This window comes from Astyanax mexicanus, chromosome 1, assembly GCF_023375975.1.
Source record: "Astyanax mexicanus isolate ESR-SI-001 chromosome 1, AstMex3_surface, whole genome shotgun sequence".
Lineage (NCBI taxonomy): Eukaryota > Metazoa > Chordata > Actinopteri > Characiformes > Acestrorhamphidae > Astyanax > Astyanax mexicanus.
The window spans coordinates 12,064,111-12,077,673 of record NC_064408.1 but is presented as its reverse complement, the minus strand read 5'-3'; the positions used below and the strand labels follow the sequence as shown (position 1 = coordinate 12,077,673).

The 13,563-nt window shown below is 37.8% G+C and overlaps 1 protein-coding gene across 1 annotated transcript in view; it reads right to left on the bottom strand.

Moving 5' to 3' along the window:
* LOC103043962 (unconventional myosin-XIX) overlaps positions 1-13,563 on the bottom strand; it is a 31,624-nt gene that overhangs the window by 16,318 nt on the left and 1,743 nt on the right. Inside the window, exons 2-10 of the mRNA XM_007255832.4 lie at positions 7,104-7,251; positions 6,368-6,516; positions 4,260-4,373; positions 3,971-4,097; positions 2,238-2,307; positions 1,997-2,099; positions 1,035-1,131; positions 854-930; positions 646-733 (exon numbers count right to left, since the gene is read on the bottom strand). Of these exons, the coding sequence (XP_007255894.2) occupies positions 646-733; positions 854-930; positions 1,035-1,131; positions 1,997-2,099; positions 2,238-2,307; positions 3,971-4,097; positions 4,260-4,373; positions 6,368-6,516; positions 7,104-7,251 (973 nt within the window). The remainder of the gene's footprint in view (positions 1-645; positions 734-853; positions 931-1,034; positions 1,132-1,996; positions 2,100-2,237; positions 2,308-3,970; positions 4,098-4,259; positions 4,374-6,367; positions 6,517-7,103; positions 7,252-13,563) is intronic.

The following is a 13,563-nucleotide window of genomic DNA, read 5'->3' as shown; positions in this document are numbered from 1 at the left end:
TACTGGAGGTTAAGTGTGGCCTGATAGTGGGTGCCAGATGGATAAGAAATTCGATTTCTGAAGCTTTGAGAGATTTTAACAAAGTAACATATGGAATATCAAAATATATTTGTATAACACTTTTTACAACTGATCAGCTTTACAGAAATTTGATTGCAGGACAGAGAATCAGGCAAAACATTGAACATACAACAAAGAACCCCCATTGAGCAATGGAGGCAAGGAAAACTTCCTCAGAGCTGGAGGAGGAAGAAACCTTGGGAGGACCAATGTTCACATATAAGGGGAGACCATCCTACCACTGAATTTGTCATAGAAAGCTTTACCACCCACAGTGGACAGTGCAGTTGGTGGTAATGATTGTGACTGGTAGCATCTGGTTAGAACTGTCCACACAAACAGGCAAGCGACTCTGGCAGAGTCACATTCACACTCAATGCACAAGACCCACCACAGATCAGTGTAGCATTTATTTTAAGGTTGGAACAGGGCAAAAGTGAAAAGACAATACTAGTTCTAGTCCCATGACCTTTACATGCCTGTGTAGTTTTTAATGAGTTGTCTATAAAAGGAAAAACAGTGTACTTCATTCTGAGGCAAAAACTGGGTTGTCTGTGTATCTTTCCACCTTGCCCATCTATCTACCTTTGGACTGCTCGTCCAGGTCACATGGCTGAGACTCCAAGGCAGGACTGAAGTTCACGTTCCCCAGCTGCAGAATACCTGCTAGGATCTAAACATTAAATAAAAACGATGAAAAGGCAGGAAGAGAGCAGAAACACTTTTAAAATACAGTACCTGTAATACTACAAATTAATGTTCTTAAGAATCAGCACTGTCTTTTAGAACTCACCCTGAAGATTTGTGCCCGCTTGTCTGTTTCGATGCCCAGGCTGATCATGGCATCCACGGTCTCTTGGAGGTTATCCTCTGTAGAGATATTTAATAAAACATTACTTTACTATTACTCTATTACTAAATCTTTTCCTAAACCATTTTAGACCATTTTACATAGTACAAGTACAAGTACAAACCTTCTAAGGTTTTGTCTGCATTTGGCAACCAGGTAAACTTCTGGTCATGTGGCATCTCCCACTCCTGCCTCTGTTTCTCTGTTGCCCCTTTCATCATCTGAACAACAGATTAAGCAGGGGAAGCATTTATTATAGTTAAATACAAAAATATATATTACCTGGAAAGATGTCATATTAGTTTATATATACCAGAATCAGATCATGAATGAACACAGAATATTGTTGTAAAGAATACAAGTATATTTGCTAGGTGATTGACATGAGTAATATAAATGTAATTCCACTCATTAAATCATTATACAGTACCTGTTAAAAGTTTGGACACATCTCTTCTCATTCAATTTGGTTTTTTTCTTTTTTATAATTTTTTACATTGTAAATTAAATATTGAAGACTATATTAAAGCAATACAGGAACACAGAATTATTCTGTAAACATGTTTTTTACTTTAGATTCTTCTAAGTATCACATTTATCATTGAGGACAGATCTGCACACTCTTGGTATTTTAATCTTAGTGTCTCCATGAGGGAGAATCACCTGGAATAGTTTTTTCAGCATCTTGAAGGAAGGAGTTCCTGGAGGTGCTGAACAATAGTTGCTGCTTTTCCTTCAGGATGTGAAGCTCCAGCTCATCCCAATTAAATCACCTCAAATCACCATATCAGTTCATCAGGTTTAGATCAGGGGATTAATGTGGAGGATAAACACTTTTTTAAACACTGTTCACTATGTAATTCCAAATGTGTCCCTTAATTGTTTTCATGTCTTTAATATTAATATACAATGTAGAAAACAAATTAAATAAAGGCATAAAGGAAAACACTGAATGAGAAGGTGTGTCCAAACCTCTTTAAACAGAGTACTTCCAAGTCAGAAGCCCTGTATCAATTTATTTTGGGATCAATAAAGTTCATTCTATCCAAACATGGGCCTTGGTTGGTTGATTGGTTGGATTGTTACCTGGTAGAATATATGAAAGTTTCTCTCATCAGGAGCTTGAAAGGCCACCCTGGTCTTCTCCAGCAGGTACGTCTGCACCGAAGCCCCCACCAGCAGCTGTGAACTGTAAAACACAAGGAGGAAACAACGTCTATTACAGATTATAACTGATTATCACTGGCATTATCTAGTGTCAATATACAACTTTCTAAAACAAGTGTAACTCAGTGTAAATAAACAGTAGTAAAGTAACGGGAATGACCTGTTCAGCTGGAGCTGGATGTACTTCCCAAAGCGGCTGCTGTTGTTGTTGCGCAGAGTGCAAGCATTGCCTGACAGGAAGGGGAAAGAAAACCAAAAAAAAAAGACTTTAGAGCTTGGACTACAAAGCAAACGTTAAAAATAGGAGATGATCAGAGATGAACATTAAATATCTGTGTTAAATATTATCATTTTATTCTTATCTCTGCAGGATTGTTGCTTCTATATTCTTTTTCTGTCTTAAACCTAAATAGTACATACAGTACCTCATTCAAGCAACCTGCACAATAATGTACACCCCAGCACCGAAGCTGTAGACCACACGTCAGTTGCAGTAGTGTAAAGTAGAGGTTTACAAAGGACTGCTTTTACAAACCCATTCCTGAACGCTTCTGCTTGTTTTAATCCCGTACCTGCCCGCCGCGTACACATTTCTGCCACTCCCACCCACAGTCCCAATATGAATTGAATTCACTAAATTTAGTGCTTGAAATTTACTTATTTATTTTTTAAAACAGCAATATAGTGCTGGATAGTGCTGTCCCATTACTTTCCACAGTCCAAACATGTCGTTAGGTGAATAGGAGATTCTGAAATTGTCCCATTAGCATGTGTGTGTGTGTGTGTCTGTTGGTCCGTCATCCGCTTTGATATGTATCAGTAATAACTTGAGGGTTTTTTTGTTGCTTGCATTGGCTATAAACTGGAAACTGCTTCTGTTTTCTTTTTTCTTTGCAGTTTTCCTTGAGTGCCAGTCGTGTGTCTGTTATACTCATGAAGTTCGTTTTAGAATTACTTCAAATGCATTGATCAAGATTTGACTGCAGCCAGATGAAGAAACTTAGTAGTAGTGGTGAATTTAAGCCTGTACACTGGATGAAGGGATTGATTCAGCAATAAATAAATAAATATATATATATATATATATATATATATATATATATATATATATAATATATTTATATATAATTATTTAATTCAATTAAATAACTCAATATATGCATTATTTTATAATTTATCTTACTGATTGATTAGTTATTTTCCTTCTGTTCGTTATGCGTGGAAATCATTGCGTTATTATTATAATTTTCTAGACTATTTATTTATTTGCAGGATTTTTCTACATGCATATGCAGTCCTGTTCCCGCATCACCTTGATTGATTAAAAAGTCCCACGCCCGCCAATAACAATTAAATTCTGTCCCGCACAGCAAGATATTCTGACAAGTCAGATCTCTAGTGTAATGCATGCCACCACTGGACTCTAATAAAACTACACACCTCCACTGCTCTAATGAATCGTGCTTTTATGTTTTCCAACTCAATGTATAACTCTGGGTTTGAAGGTTGCCAGGAGAGCGGTACTTGTCTGACTGCACTGTGCCAAGTGTAAAGTTTGGTGGAGGGGGATCATGGTGTGGGGTTGTTTTTTTTTTTCAGCACACCAATATATTTTGGACAATTTCATACGCACAACCTAATAATGAGAACAGTATGGGCATGGTCCCTTCCTGTTCCAAGAGAATGGTCCATATAGACCTCAACCCAATAAAACATCTTTGGGATGAATTAGAGCGGAGACTGTGAGCCAGGCCTTCTCATTTAAAATACGTGTCTGACCTCTGATTAAAATAGTCTATTTATCACTCTACACCTCTGTCTTTCGACCTAAGTCACACTTTAAACTTTTATCATATTATTTTTCTTTTATTTTTTAATCTCTCTTTCCCTCACCGAATGCCTCCATGACAGGGTTTGAGTCCAGCACTCGTCTCTCTATCCTCTCAACAGTGTCCTGGCACTTCTGAGAGGAGACGGCCACAGTGGCATAGTATTTCATCAAGCAGCGTGACGTCCATGTCTGGAGAGAAACAAATTAGTTCTAGTTAGCTCTAACTACCAATGCTTTTATTTTCTAGTGTTTACTAGTTTAAATAGAAGTATATTGTATGACATATATTATATTAATTTTATATGCATCTATGTAGAAAACAGTACCCTTTTTAAAAGTGGTTCTACCCACCTTCCCAGCTCCACTCTCCCCTGAGACCACAAGTGACTGGTTCACAGGCTCCACCTGGCCCTGCACGTTCCTATACGCCTCCTCTGCTACGATGAAAATGTGTGGCTTAAATTCCTGCAAAACAGACGTTAACACAGAACATTAACAAATAATTAACACAGAATATGTTCTGTAAAATAAAATCAGTTAACGAGTTTGTAAAAACTCTGGGATTGGTTTGTTTTCACACAGGGAAAAATCCAAGCTCTCCAAAATGCATCACAACAAACCATGTGAAAATGTCCTTCCCTCTTACTGGTCAGAGCTGTTTGTGGCGGAGCAAGAAAGTAAATACAGGAAGAGGGTCCTGTGTTCTGGACTAGTTGTAAACTATTTCTGTACAGTTTAAAATGGAGCAACGGCAGAGACTGCATTTGTTTATATTGTATTGTGTATTATAGTGTATTGTGAAAATGTTGTTAAATATCATGATATAATATTTTTACCATATCGTCCAGGTCTGTTAGTGTGTGATTAAATACCCCATGGCCAGTGGCTTTTATACTGGCCATATCGATATTGGAATTATATAATATTGACCAAACTTTTTCAAATGTAAAAATATATTGTGATAGATATTTTAGCCTGTATCGTCCTGCCCCAGCTTAAAGTAAACCTACAAAGCTATTTAGCTTAAACTTGTGGAATACAGCTGATAGTTGGGTCAAATCCAGTTTTTAATGCAATAAACACTGTCTACAGATATTGTGACAATATTTTAACCATATCACTCAGTTTCACACATCAACTGGGTAATTGGTACCTGTAGATCCTATTACAACATGTACATTTTATTATTTTTATATATTTTTAGAAGCTTATAAAAAAAAAGACCCAGAATGGGGTAATTCTTTTTTTCTGATTATTATTATGTCTACTCTACTGTAATTTAAATCAATCAATCCACAATTTAGGACTTTGGTTAAAGCCAATTAACACTGCCTGGGACTCGCCTTTACCCTGAACCATAAATGCATTTGAAATCTAATATGAGGTGTTTAACTCATATAATATAAAGTATAGCAGCGAACTCTCCTTACTCACCTGAGGCTAGGAAACACTCTTTTCAAGGTTAAACACTATGTGGGCTGCTTAGCTGGACATGAAAAACACTAGAGCGAGTCTGTGAAGGGCATCAAGATTGTGCAGAAACAAAAGGCCAAGCACAGGGTAATATATAACCAAACAATGTGGTTTAAGTGAACGACTGAGTTTAGCTCATTTATTACAAAGTACACACAAATAACAGATCAAAGCTAAATCACATTGACATTGCGTTCTCCAAAGTTTTATTTTTTTTTTTTCCAAAACTGACACAGATTCATTGTCTATGTCTACCTGATCTTGGTCGCTCTGTCATCAACAACTAATAACATCTATCATTAATAATCAATTCCACTTCAATTAAAAAGAGGTTGAAAAAGATTACAGAGCACAGGAAATGTCACATTGTTTAGTCTGTGCTCATGCAAACTGTGGGCCACACAAATATTTGCTCAGCACAAATATTACAGGCATGAGAACCAAACCTATGGAACTAACAGTAGATATACATACATATATTCAGCTCTGGAAAATATTAAGAGACCAATTCAGTTTCTGAATCAGTTTATCTGATTTTGCTATTTATAGGTATATGTTTGAGTAAAATGAACAGTGACAGTTCTTTATCTCTCAGCTTGTCCAGAAATGCATGTGTAATGTATGTCCTTTAGTGATGGCTCAAATTACAGATTTGAGAAAACCAATACTTTTGGAATGAGTTGGGGAGTTGGGGATGAGATGTGGAGGTGTTCATCCAATATCCTGGTCTCACTAATAATCTTGTCGTTGAATGTAATCAAATCCTCCCAGCAATGTTCCAAATTCTTGTAAAAAGTCTTTCACAGACAGAAGAGACTATTACTCTAACAAAAGCAGAATGAACTCAATGTTAAATCCTTGATTTCAGAAGAATCACTAAATGAACATGTGTTTCAGTACACATAATGTATATGCTGTAAGCCAATACACAGATGGGATGTTCCCTGGATGTTTTAGGTTTATTCACATTTAGGCTGGGTGATTACCTGAGGCTGGGGAGCAGAGTGATACTCGCGCATCATATCCAGAGAATAGAGGTGAGGGATGGGCTGGAAGGGGTTGAGGGCCACCAGGGTGCAGCCTGCATGAGTGTAGAAGACCCTCGCACTGTAGCGTGCCTGCAGGCATTTCAGCACTAACAAACAGACGATAAATTAAAAAATATTAGAAATATCCAGTAGAAAGCTTTTACAAAATAAAGGATAAAATGTAACAAAAGAGCTGACGTGTTTGTTACACAACACAGGAAATAACAATTGTCATTTGCCAGTAGCCTACAGAATGCCATTCCATTCTGCTGATCGAAATGATAGACATTCCTAGAAAAATGCTGTTTCTAAATTCAGTACCAGTCAAATGATTGGACACACCTTAAATTTTGTGTTTTTTTTCATTATTTAAATGTTTTTGCATTGTAGATTAATACTAAACTATGAAGAAAAACATATGAAATTATTTAGTAAACAAAAAAATGTTAAACAAACCTAAAATATGTTTTTTTATTTTAGATTCTTCAAAGTAGCAAATTCCTAATAAACTGCTTAAATGACAACTTTGCACATCTTGGCATTTTCTCAACACAGCTTGAGCATTCATTCACAGAAAAAAAAATGAATGAGAAGGTTTTGACTGGTACAGTATTAAACATAAATACTGTCTTTCAGTCTTTCGATAAACACAGACTACAGTAGGTCTGTGAACAGTCTAAGCATAGCCGTGTACCTGTGGTTGGGGTTACTGGGTTAACTTTGGTGAGGTCATCGTAGGTGTGGAGCTCAGACTCGTTTACTAAGAAATCCCTGACGTCTCCTTCCAGTGAGTCATTGAGAGACTTCCTCCGGCCCGGGACTTGTCCATTCCCTGCATTGACCTGTGAAAAATGAGTACATATAAATTAGGGGTGGACAGTTTAACCATTTTTGTAAAACCCAATTAGAATCTATTTAAAAATTAAATATTTAAAAATTTAATATTTATCCCTTTGGGAACGCAGTTAAGCCTTGCTACAATAGACCGTAAAAGTGCTTCCCACACTGCCCAATAAAAAGGCTCTATACAATGATGACCAGAAATGATGACTGGGTAGCGTACCTCTTGGTGAGAGATCCTTGGCTGCTAGACATGTCTGTACAACATACTCAAATCAAGAAATTCAGCCCAGACTGTCTGCCATCTAAGCTGTTGGTCAGCCAACCACCAATGCTTTCGTCTGCAATGGTGTCATGAACAACAATCATGGACTTATGTGCTGGGCCCTCCCTGCCCTTGCTATAGAATGACACACTGCGCCAGCTGCTGAAGTTATGATCTGGTAGAGCAATTGCATACGACAGTTCGTCAACTATAGTAGTAATAAGAGGAGCACTAAAGGTGTAAATGCATGTGTATGTGTGTGAGTGTGTGTTAGGGCTGCATAATATATCGTCTTAGCATCGTCATCGTGATGTGTGCATGTGCAATAGTCACATCGCAGGAAATGTGATGTCACTTAAGGCAAGTAAATCAAACACTACATGTTGCTATGTTTTGATTCTTGACACAAGAAGTAGATACACAGTGCTGTCTCTGTGTCTGTGTGAGTGACAGACACGCGTCAAAAGCTGTGCACCTCAGTCCAGCACAGTTTTGCAGTGCAGATATTTCCAGTTACAGCTGAATTCACGCTTTTAATCCCAGAAAAATGCTCTTATTTACCTTTTAAAAAGCTATTTAAATGCCTGATTAAAGGGCTGATTACTGTGTATTGCTGTTTTCCTCAGGTTTTGAGTTGAGCCCGGTGCTGAATCAGGTCTTGATCGGTCCGGACGTGAGACAGCGCACGGGTAGGGGTCAAGCTGGTGACGTCATGTGCCTTGCATTGTTTATTATCACAATATATATAGTCAAAAAAAATTAAAAATGAAAATTTGCAATGTAATTTTTTTACTGGACAGAACTAAGTGCAAGACATAAATATTAAGACATTATCATGCTGGCCACGGCTCATTCTGTGCCTTATGTCATTCCCGCTGGGCATGGGAGTGACTACAATCCCCAGCACTCTACGAACTACAAATGCGGTGACATCATGGCACACTTGCCACAACGTTGTGACACATCTCCAGAAGAGCAGGCTGCGTCTTTAAACACACACACTTTTTTTAATATAATTTTATTTAAAATTTTTCCCATTTTCTCCCCAATTTACACGGCCAATTACCCAACCCACTCATTAGGACTCCCCCTATCACTAGTAATGACCCCATTACACCAGGAGGGTGAAGACTAGCACATGCTTCCTCTGATGTGAAGTCAGCCACTGCATCGTTTCGCGCTGCTGCTGATGCAGCATTGCACTCAGAGGAAAGCACAACGACTTGGTTCCGATACATCAGCTCACAGACGCCTTGTGCTGCAGACATCACCGTAGGAGTGATGTGGGGAGAGAGCGCCATCTACCCACTCAGAGGGAGCAAAATTGGCCCTGCTCCCTTTGAGTGGGTAGATGGCGCTCTCTCCCCACATCACTCCAGGGTCAATTTTGCTCCCTCTGAGCGCCGGCAGCTTGATGGCAAAGCTGCATGAGCTGGGGTTCGAACCTGCGACCTCCTGCTCATAGTGGCAGCGCTTTAGACCGCTGGACCACTCGGCGCCCTAAACACACACACTTGCAGGCTATTGGGCTAATTCAAATCGCAGCTCCTGCAATTGAAAACGTAAACGTGAGGCCCGATGGACCCATAACAATAATAACAAGAAAGTTCAACCAAGGACACGCCCTAACTCAGCTGCAGCCTAAGTTTTGGAATGCAGTTACAACACAGCAGTCATCCTTATCTATTGAACCACAATATAAAGTTGTGTGCAGTTGCTTGGTACCTTCCAAAATACACAAAACCTGAGGTTTAATTTAATCATAATGGCATTCTCTCCCACCTTTCTTTCACAAACAGTGTTTGGAACGTGTGCAGTGTTTGTTATTCATTCATCGGCTTTCCAGGAACAAGTCTGAACTTAGCCAAGACTGGTACCTCTGATGACCTCACACTTCTTCTGGATTTGTGTTCATGAGGTTTTGGATACAATGACAAAATCCCAGCACAACACAATCAACACTCCAAATACACAGCAGCACAGTGCCAGCTCTGCCCACAGAGCGCCACAGGGGGCTGGAATAATTTATTACATAAGAGCCAGAGTGAGTCTGCATGATTATGTGTGTAGGGGTCGGGAGGGCAGCACATGGCTGGTCTGGAGGATGAGCCTAATTGAGGCTTAAGCACACGTGTATTTACTGCCAGTGGTGTCTTGATAGGTGGCCACATAGGCCCAGCACAAGCAGTGACTACTTTATATGGCTTTATATTATTGTTTCCATATTTCTATATGTGAAATAAAATAATAATACACAATATGGCCAAATGTTTGTGGACACTCCTGCTAATAAATGCATTCAGTTAATTTTTGATGCCCCTATAGCTGAGGTGCAAATGCACATACACAGATTGTCTAGTCCATGCACAGAAGTACTGCCAACAAAACAGGATTATTTAGCGGGGCTAGAGGGGTATAAAGTCTCCAGCATTGTGAAGCACTGTGAAGCAGTGGAACTGTGACCTCACTAACAATCCTGTCGCTGAATGCAACTAAATTCTCAGCAATTATGCAAAATCTAGTACAAAAGTCTTCCCTGGACAATAAAGGCAGTTAATCCAGCAAAAGCAGGCTAAACTCTTTTAATTTAAAAAACAGTGAATGGGCACAAATCAACTTCACAAACCAAAGTCATGCATAGGGGCTACGAGGTGGTGTTATGCCCTATTCTGATTCAGTTTCAGTTAAAGTGGGTTGAACTGACTGTTTTATGATGTTGACTTGCTCATGTATATTTGTTTATATATATGTACTATTATACCACAGTTCTGACTCTGAGATGTGTTCTAGGAGTGCCATTATCAGCCGGTAATGCACTGTAACCAAAGCTTTCCATGTGTTACTCCACAACATACAGGTAACCTAGCAATGATGCAGCGCTTACAAGCCAAACAGTGCAGCAACAAACAGAGCAGTAATGGAACTATTTTAACTCATGGAGTTTTTATAACCAAACAGATAATTTTTAACCCAAAATTTTTCAGTACACAGCGATATTGGAATTGTGGTTTAATCGGCCTGCAGCCTAATGTCTACGACCGCAGCACAGCAGTGCCAATATTACACGTTTTAGCACTCCCTCTCGTGTATTATAGCTTAAGTATATGTACAAGGGCTCTAAGGTTAATCAAATTAAAGTTTGTATATCTTTACCTATATCAGAGAGAATCTCAGTAAATAAGACTTTTGCTTTTGTCAGAAACACACTTACATGTTTCCCTAACTAAAATACAACTATGTTGTGTTTGCACTGTGTTTAATATAAAAGCTGCATTTAAGGTTGAAGTGGGGCTGCGTACTATTCGTACAAAAAACGTTAGGGGAAACAATAGCTTGCTCATCGGTTTAAATGATGATGTCTGTTTACAAATTAAAACTGAACTTGTGTAAGAATCACAATTTAAATTTAATGAATCAATATATTTAATGATATCAAAAAACATATTTTATACAATATTGCCCAGCCTTAATTGATTCATAATTCCTGATATTATTTTGTTTTGAATAATAATGATTGGTAAGGAGCGAAGGAGATGGATGTGGAGGAGGTGGAGGAGTATCCTGTAATGACACGCTGCAGTTATGCTGTGAGGCAAGCCCAAATCAGAACAGGGCAAGACATGCTCCAGACAAGGCTAATTATACACTCATCCTGATGAACAAATTCAACCTGTGTAATCCACAGGAACAACAAAACACACACACTGTTTGGGCATATGTACAAAAAGGTGTAACAATAAACAGCAATAAAACAAAAAAGCAAAAATTTAAGGATCCAAAATGCAATTTTAAACTGGCCACTTCACAGGATAAGGAAACATGGAAGTCAATGCAAAAACAAAATCTGTTCAAGTTATTTTAAAGAATTTATTTAGGTCCATTAATTATGAAATACATATGAAATACTATGTATGTCAGACTCATTGACAGTAATATACACAGTATTGTAGACAATATGAGGCAAATATTCATATAGAGGTGAGTTCATTATGCTCTATTTCTTTTAATCACCGAGACCTTTAGGCTCTACCACCATAATATCCAACATGATCACGACAAACGAGCTGTTTTGACCACAACACACTGTTTCTATTCTGAGTATAATAAATTGACATCCTGTATCTCAGCGAGTTACTGACCCTGGTTCTGATGGAACCATCTGTCCTGCACATTTTGGAGTTTTGTGTTTTAAATAGGAACTGTGTGTTTTATTACATAGACCAAAATAAGTCATGTTTAACAGAATGAAGTGAAGCAACATAAATCTGAATTTAAATCACTGTTCTATGCAATTTTTATTTAATTGTCAGTTTTTAAGAATATGCCACTACTGATACACCTGTCTGTGTGTCAAAACATTGCAATACGATATAAATCTTTTAAATATTGCAATATATCACATTTAGCATATTACAAAGCCCTAGGAAACATTGTTGTAACTGATAATCAAACAAATCATGTACAGATTCATCAGATTCATGTAGATCACGTTCATTAATCTGAGTTCCGGATTAAGCAATGGTACCCAGCTGCTTTAGAAGCTCAGGTCATGTTACCACCAGAGCTGTGGAAGGAGTTATCAAACAGATGTGTCCTTATTTAACACAACACTGGAGTCTGGAGGCTGGTTCTCAGCAACACCTGAGTTGAGTAGGCTAATTTGATTAGGCACTCGGAACAACTACCGGTCCTAATCTGTGGCGACGCTCATTGAGATGTTCCAGAAGTCTTTTAATTGGATTTGTGGATACAAGCTATAAGTCATTCAACTTGTTTGTACTAACACAATAAACAATGAATACATAAATTAATAATTACACAAATAAATGAATATTTTTGTATTTTATAGAAGTTCTTCTATAGATCAAATTAAGACATTTCACTTTAGGGTGACCGAACAGTTCAAACATTACAGAGAGTTTCCAAACTACAAAAGAGTTTCCAAACTATGATCCTTACTAGGTAGCCGTGTTTATTATCCACAATACAGCATGTTTATGTGGACACTTCTCACATTGCAGGGCGACACCTGAATCCAATAATCTGGGTCTAGACGGAAACGCGAATGCAAGCAACATGCGCAAGGTGAGATTAGACTGACAGCCGCCTAATCCAGGCAACACCTTACTCCATGTGCAGCACAGGAATGATAACAAGGGTGCGCCATACAGGAATCCAGCAGCAGGAACTCAGTTAATCACAGTAATCACAGTTATACACTGCAATCATTTTAACTGACCAAGAACAGTAAAAAATATGTCATGTCACGTTTTTGCACATAGCAGCAAAAAAATAATGCATAATGTAATATCGCAAGAAAAAAAAAAGTTTTCCCCCAAATATTGTGCTGTCCTATTAAAAAAATAACAAACACACATGAAGCCCGGCTTTCACACTCTCAGGGTCGGGTCTAAGCCTAGTGATCATTTTAATAATAATGATGTTGATGATAATACTTAATACTATTTTTGTAGTCAACTAATCTGTCATTATTTCTGCCATGCCCTCATCTCTGTTTTCTTGTGGGCACATGTCCTACAATACTGCATGCTTTAGCTCACCTGCTCAAGTCTGTTGTCTAGTCTCTGCCTTAGTATAATTAAAACATTTTTTCATAGCAAATTGAATAATGACCCATAAAACACAAATATGAAACTTAAGGTTGAAAGCTTAAGAGACTGTATTTGTAACAATAATCCATGTCATCACAATAAAAATTAAATAAATATAAAGTACCAGTAGACATTTGTCTAGAATGAATATCTAACAAGTCTGAAAGTTAGAATTCTGTACAATTATAGTAATAAAGACCCAAATATTGTTAAATTACACTAGAACACTCCAACTAGTTGACAATGACAAACATGCCAACATATTACAGTTTTAAAGACCAGAAAATGATTAAATGACATTTTACAAAGAGCAGAATGCAGTCAGAGTATTGTTAACTATAAAGAACAAAATGATGTCACATTAGTTATAGTCAAATTATAATTACACAGACCAGAATACTGTTGCATTACAGTTTTAAACAGAATGTTATCTCACA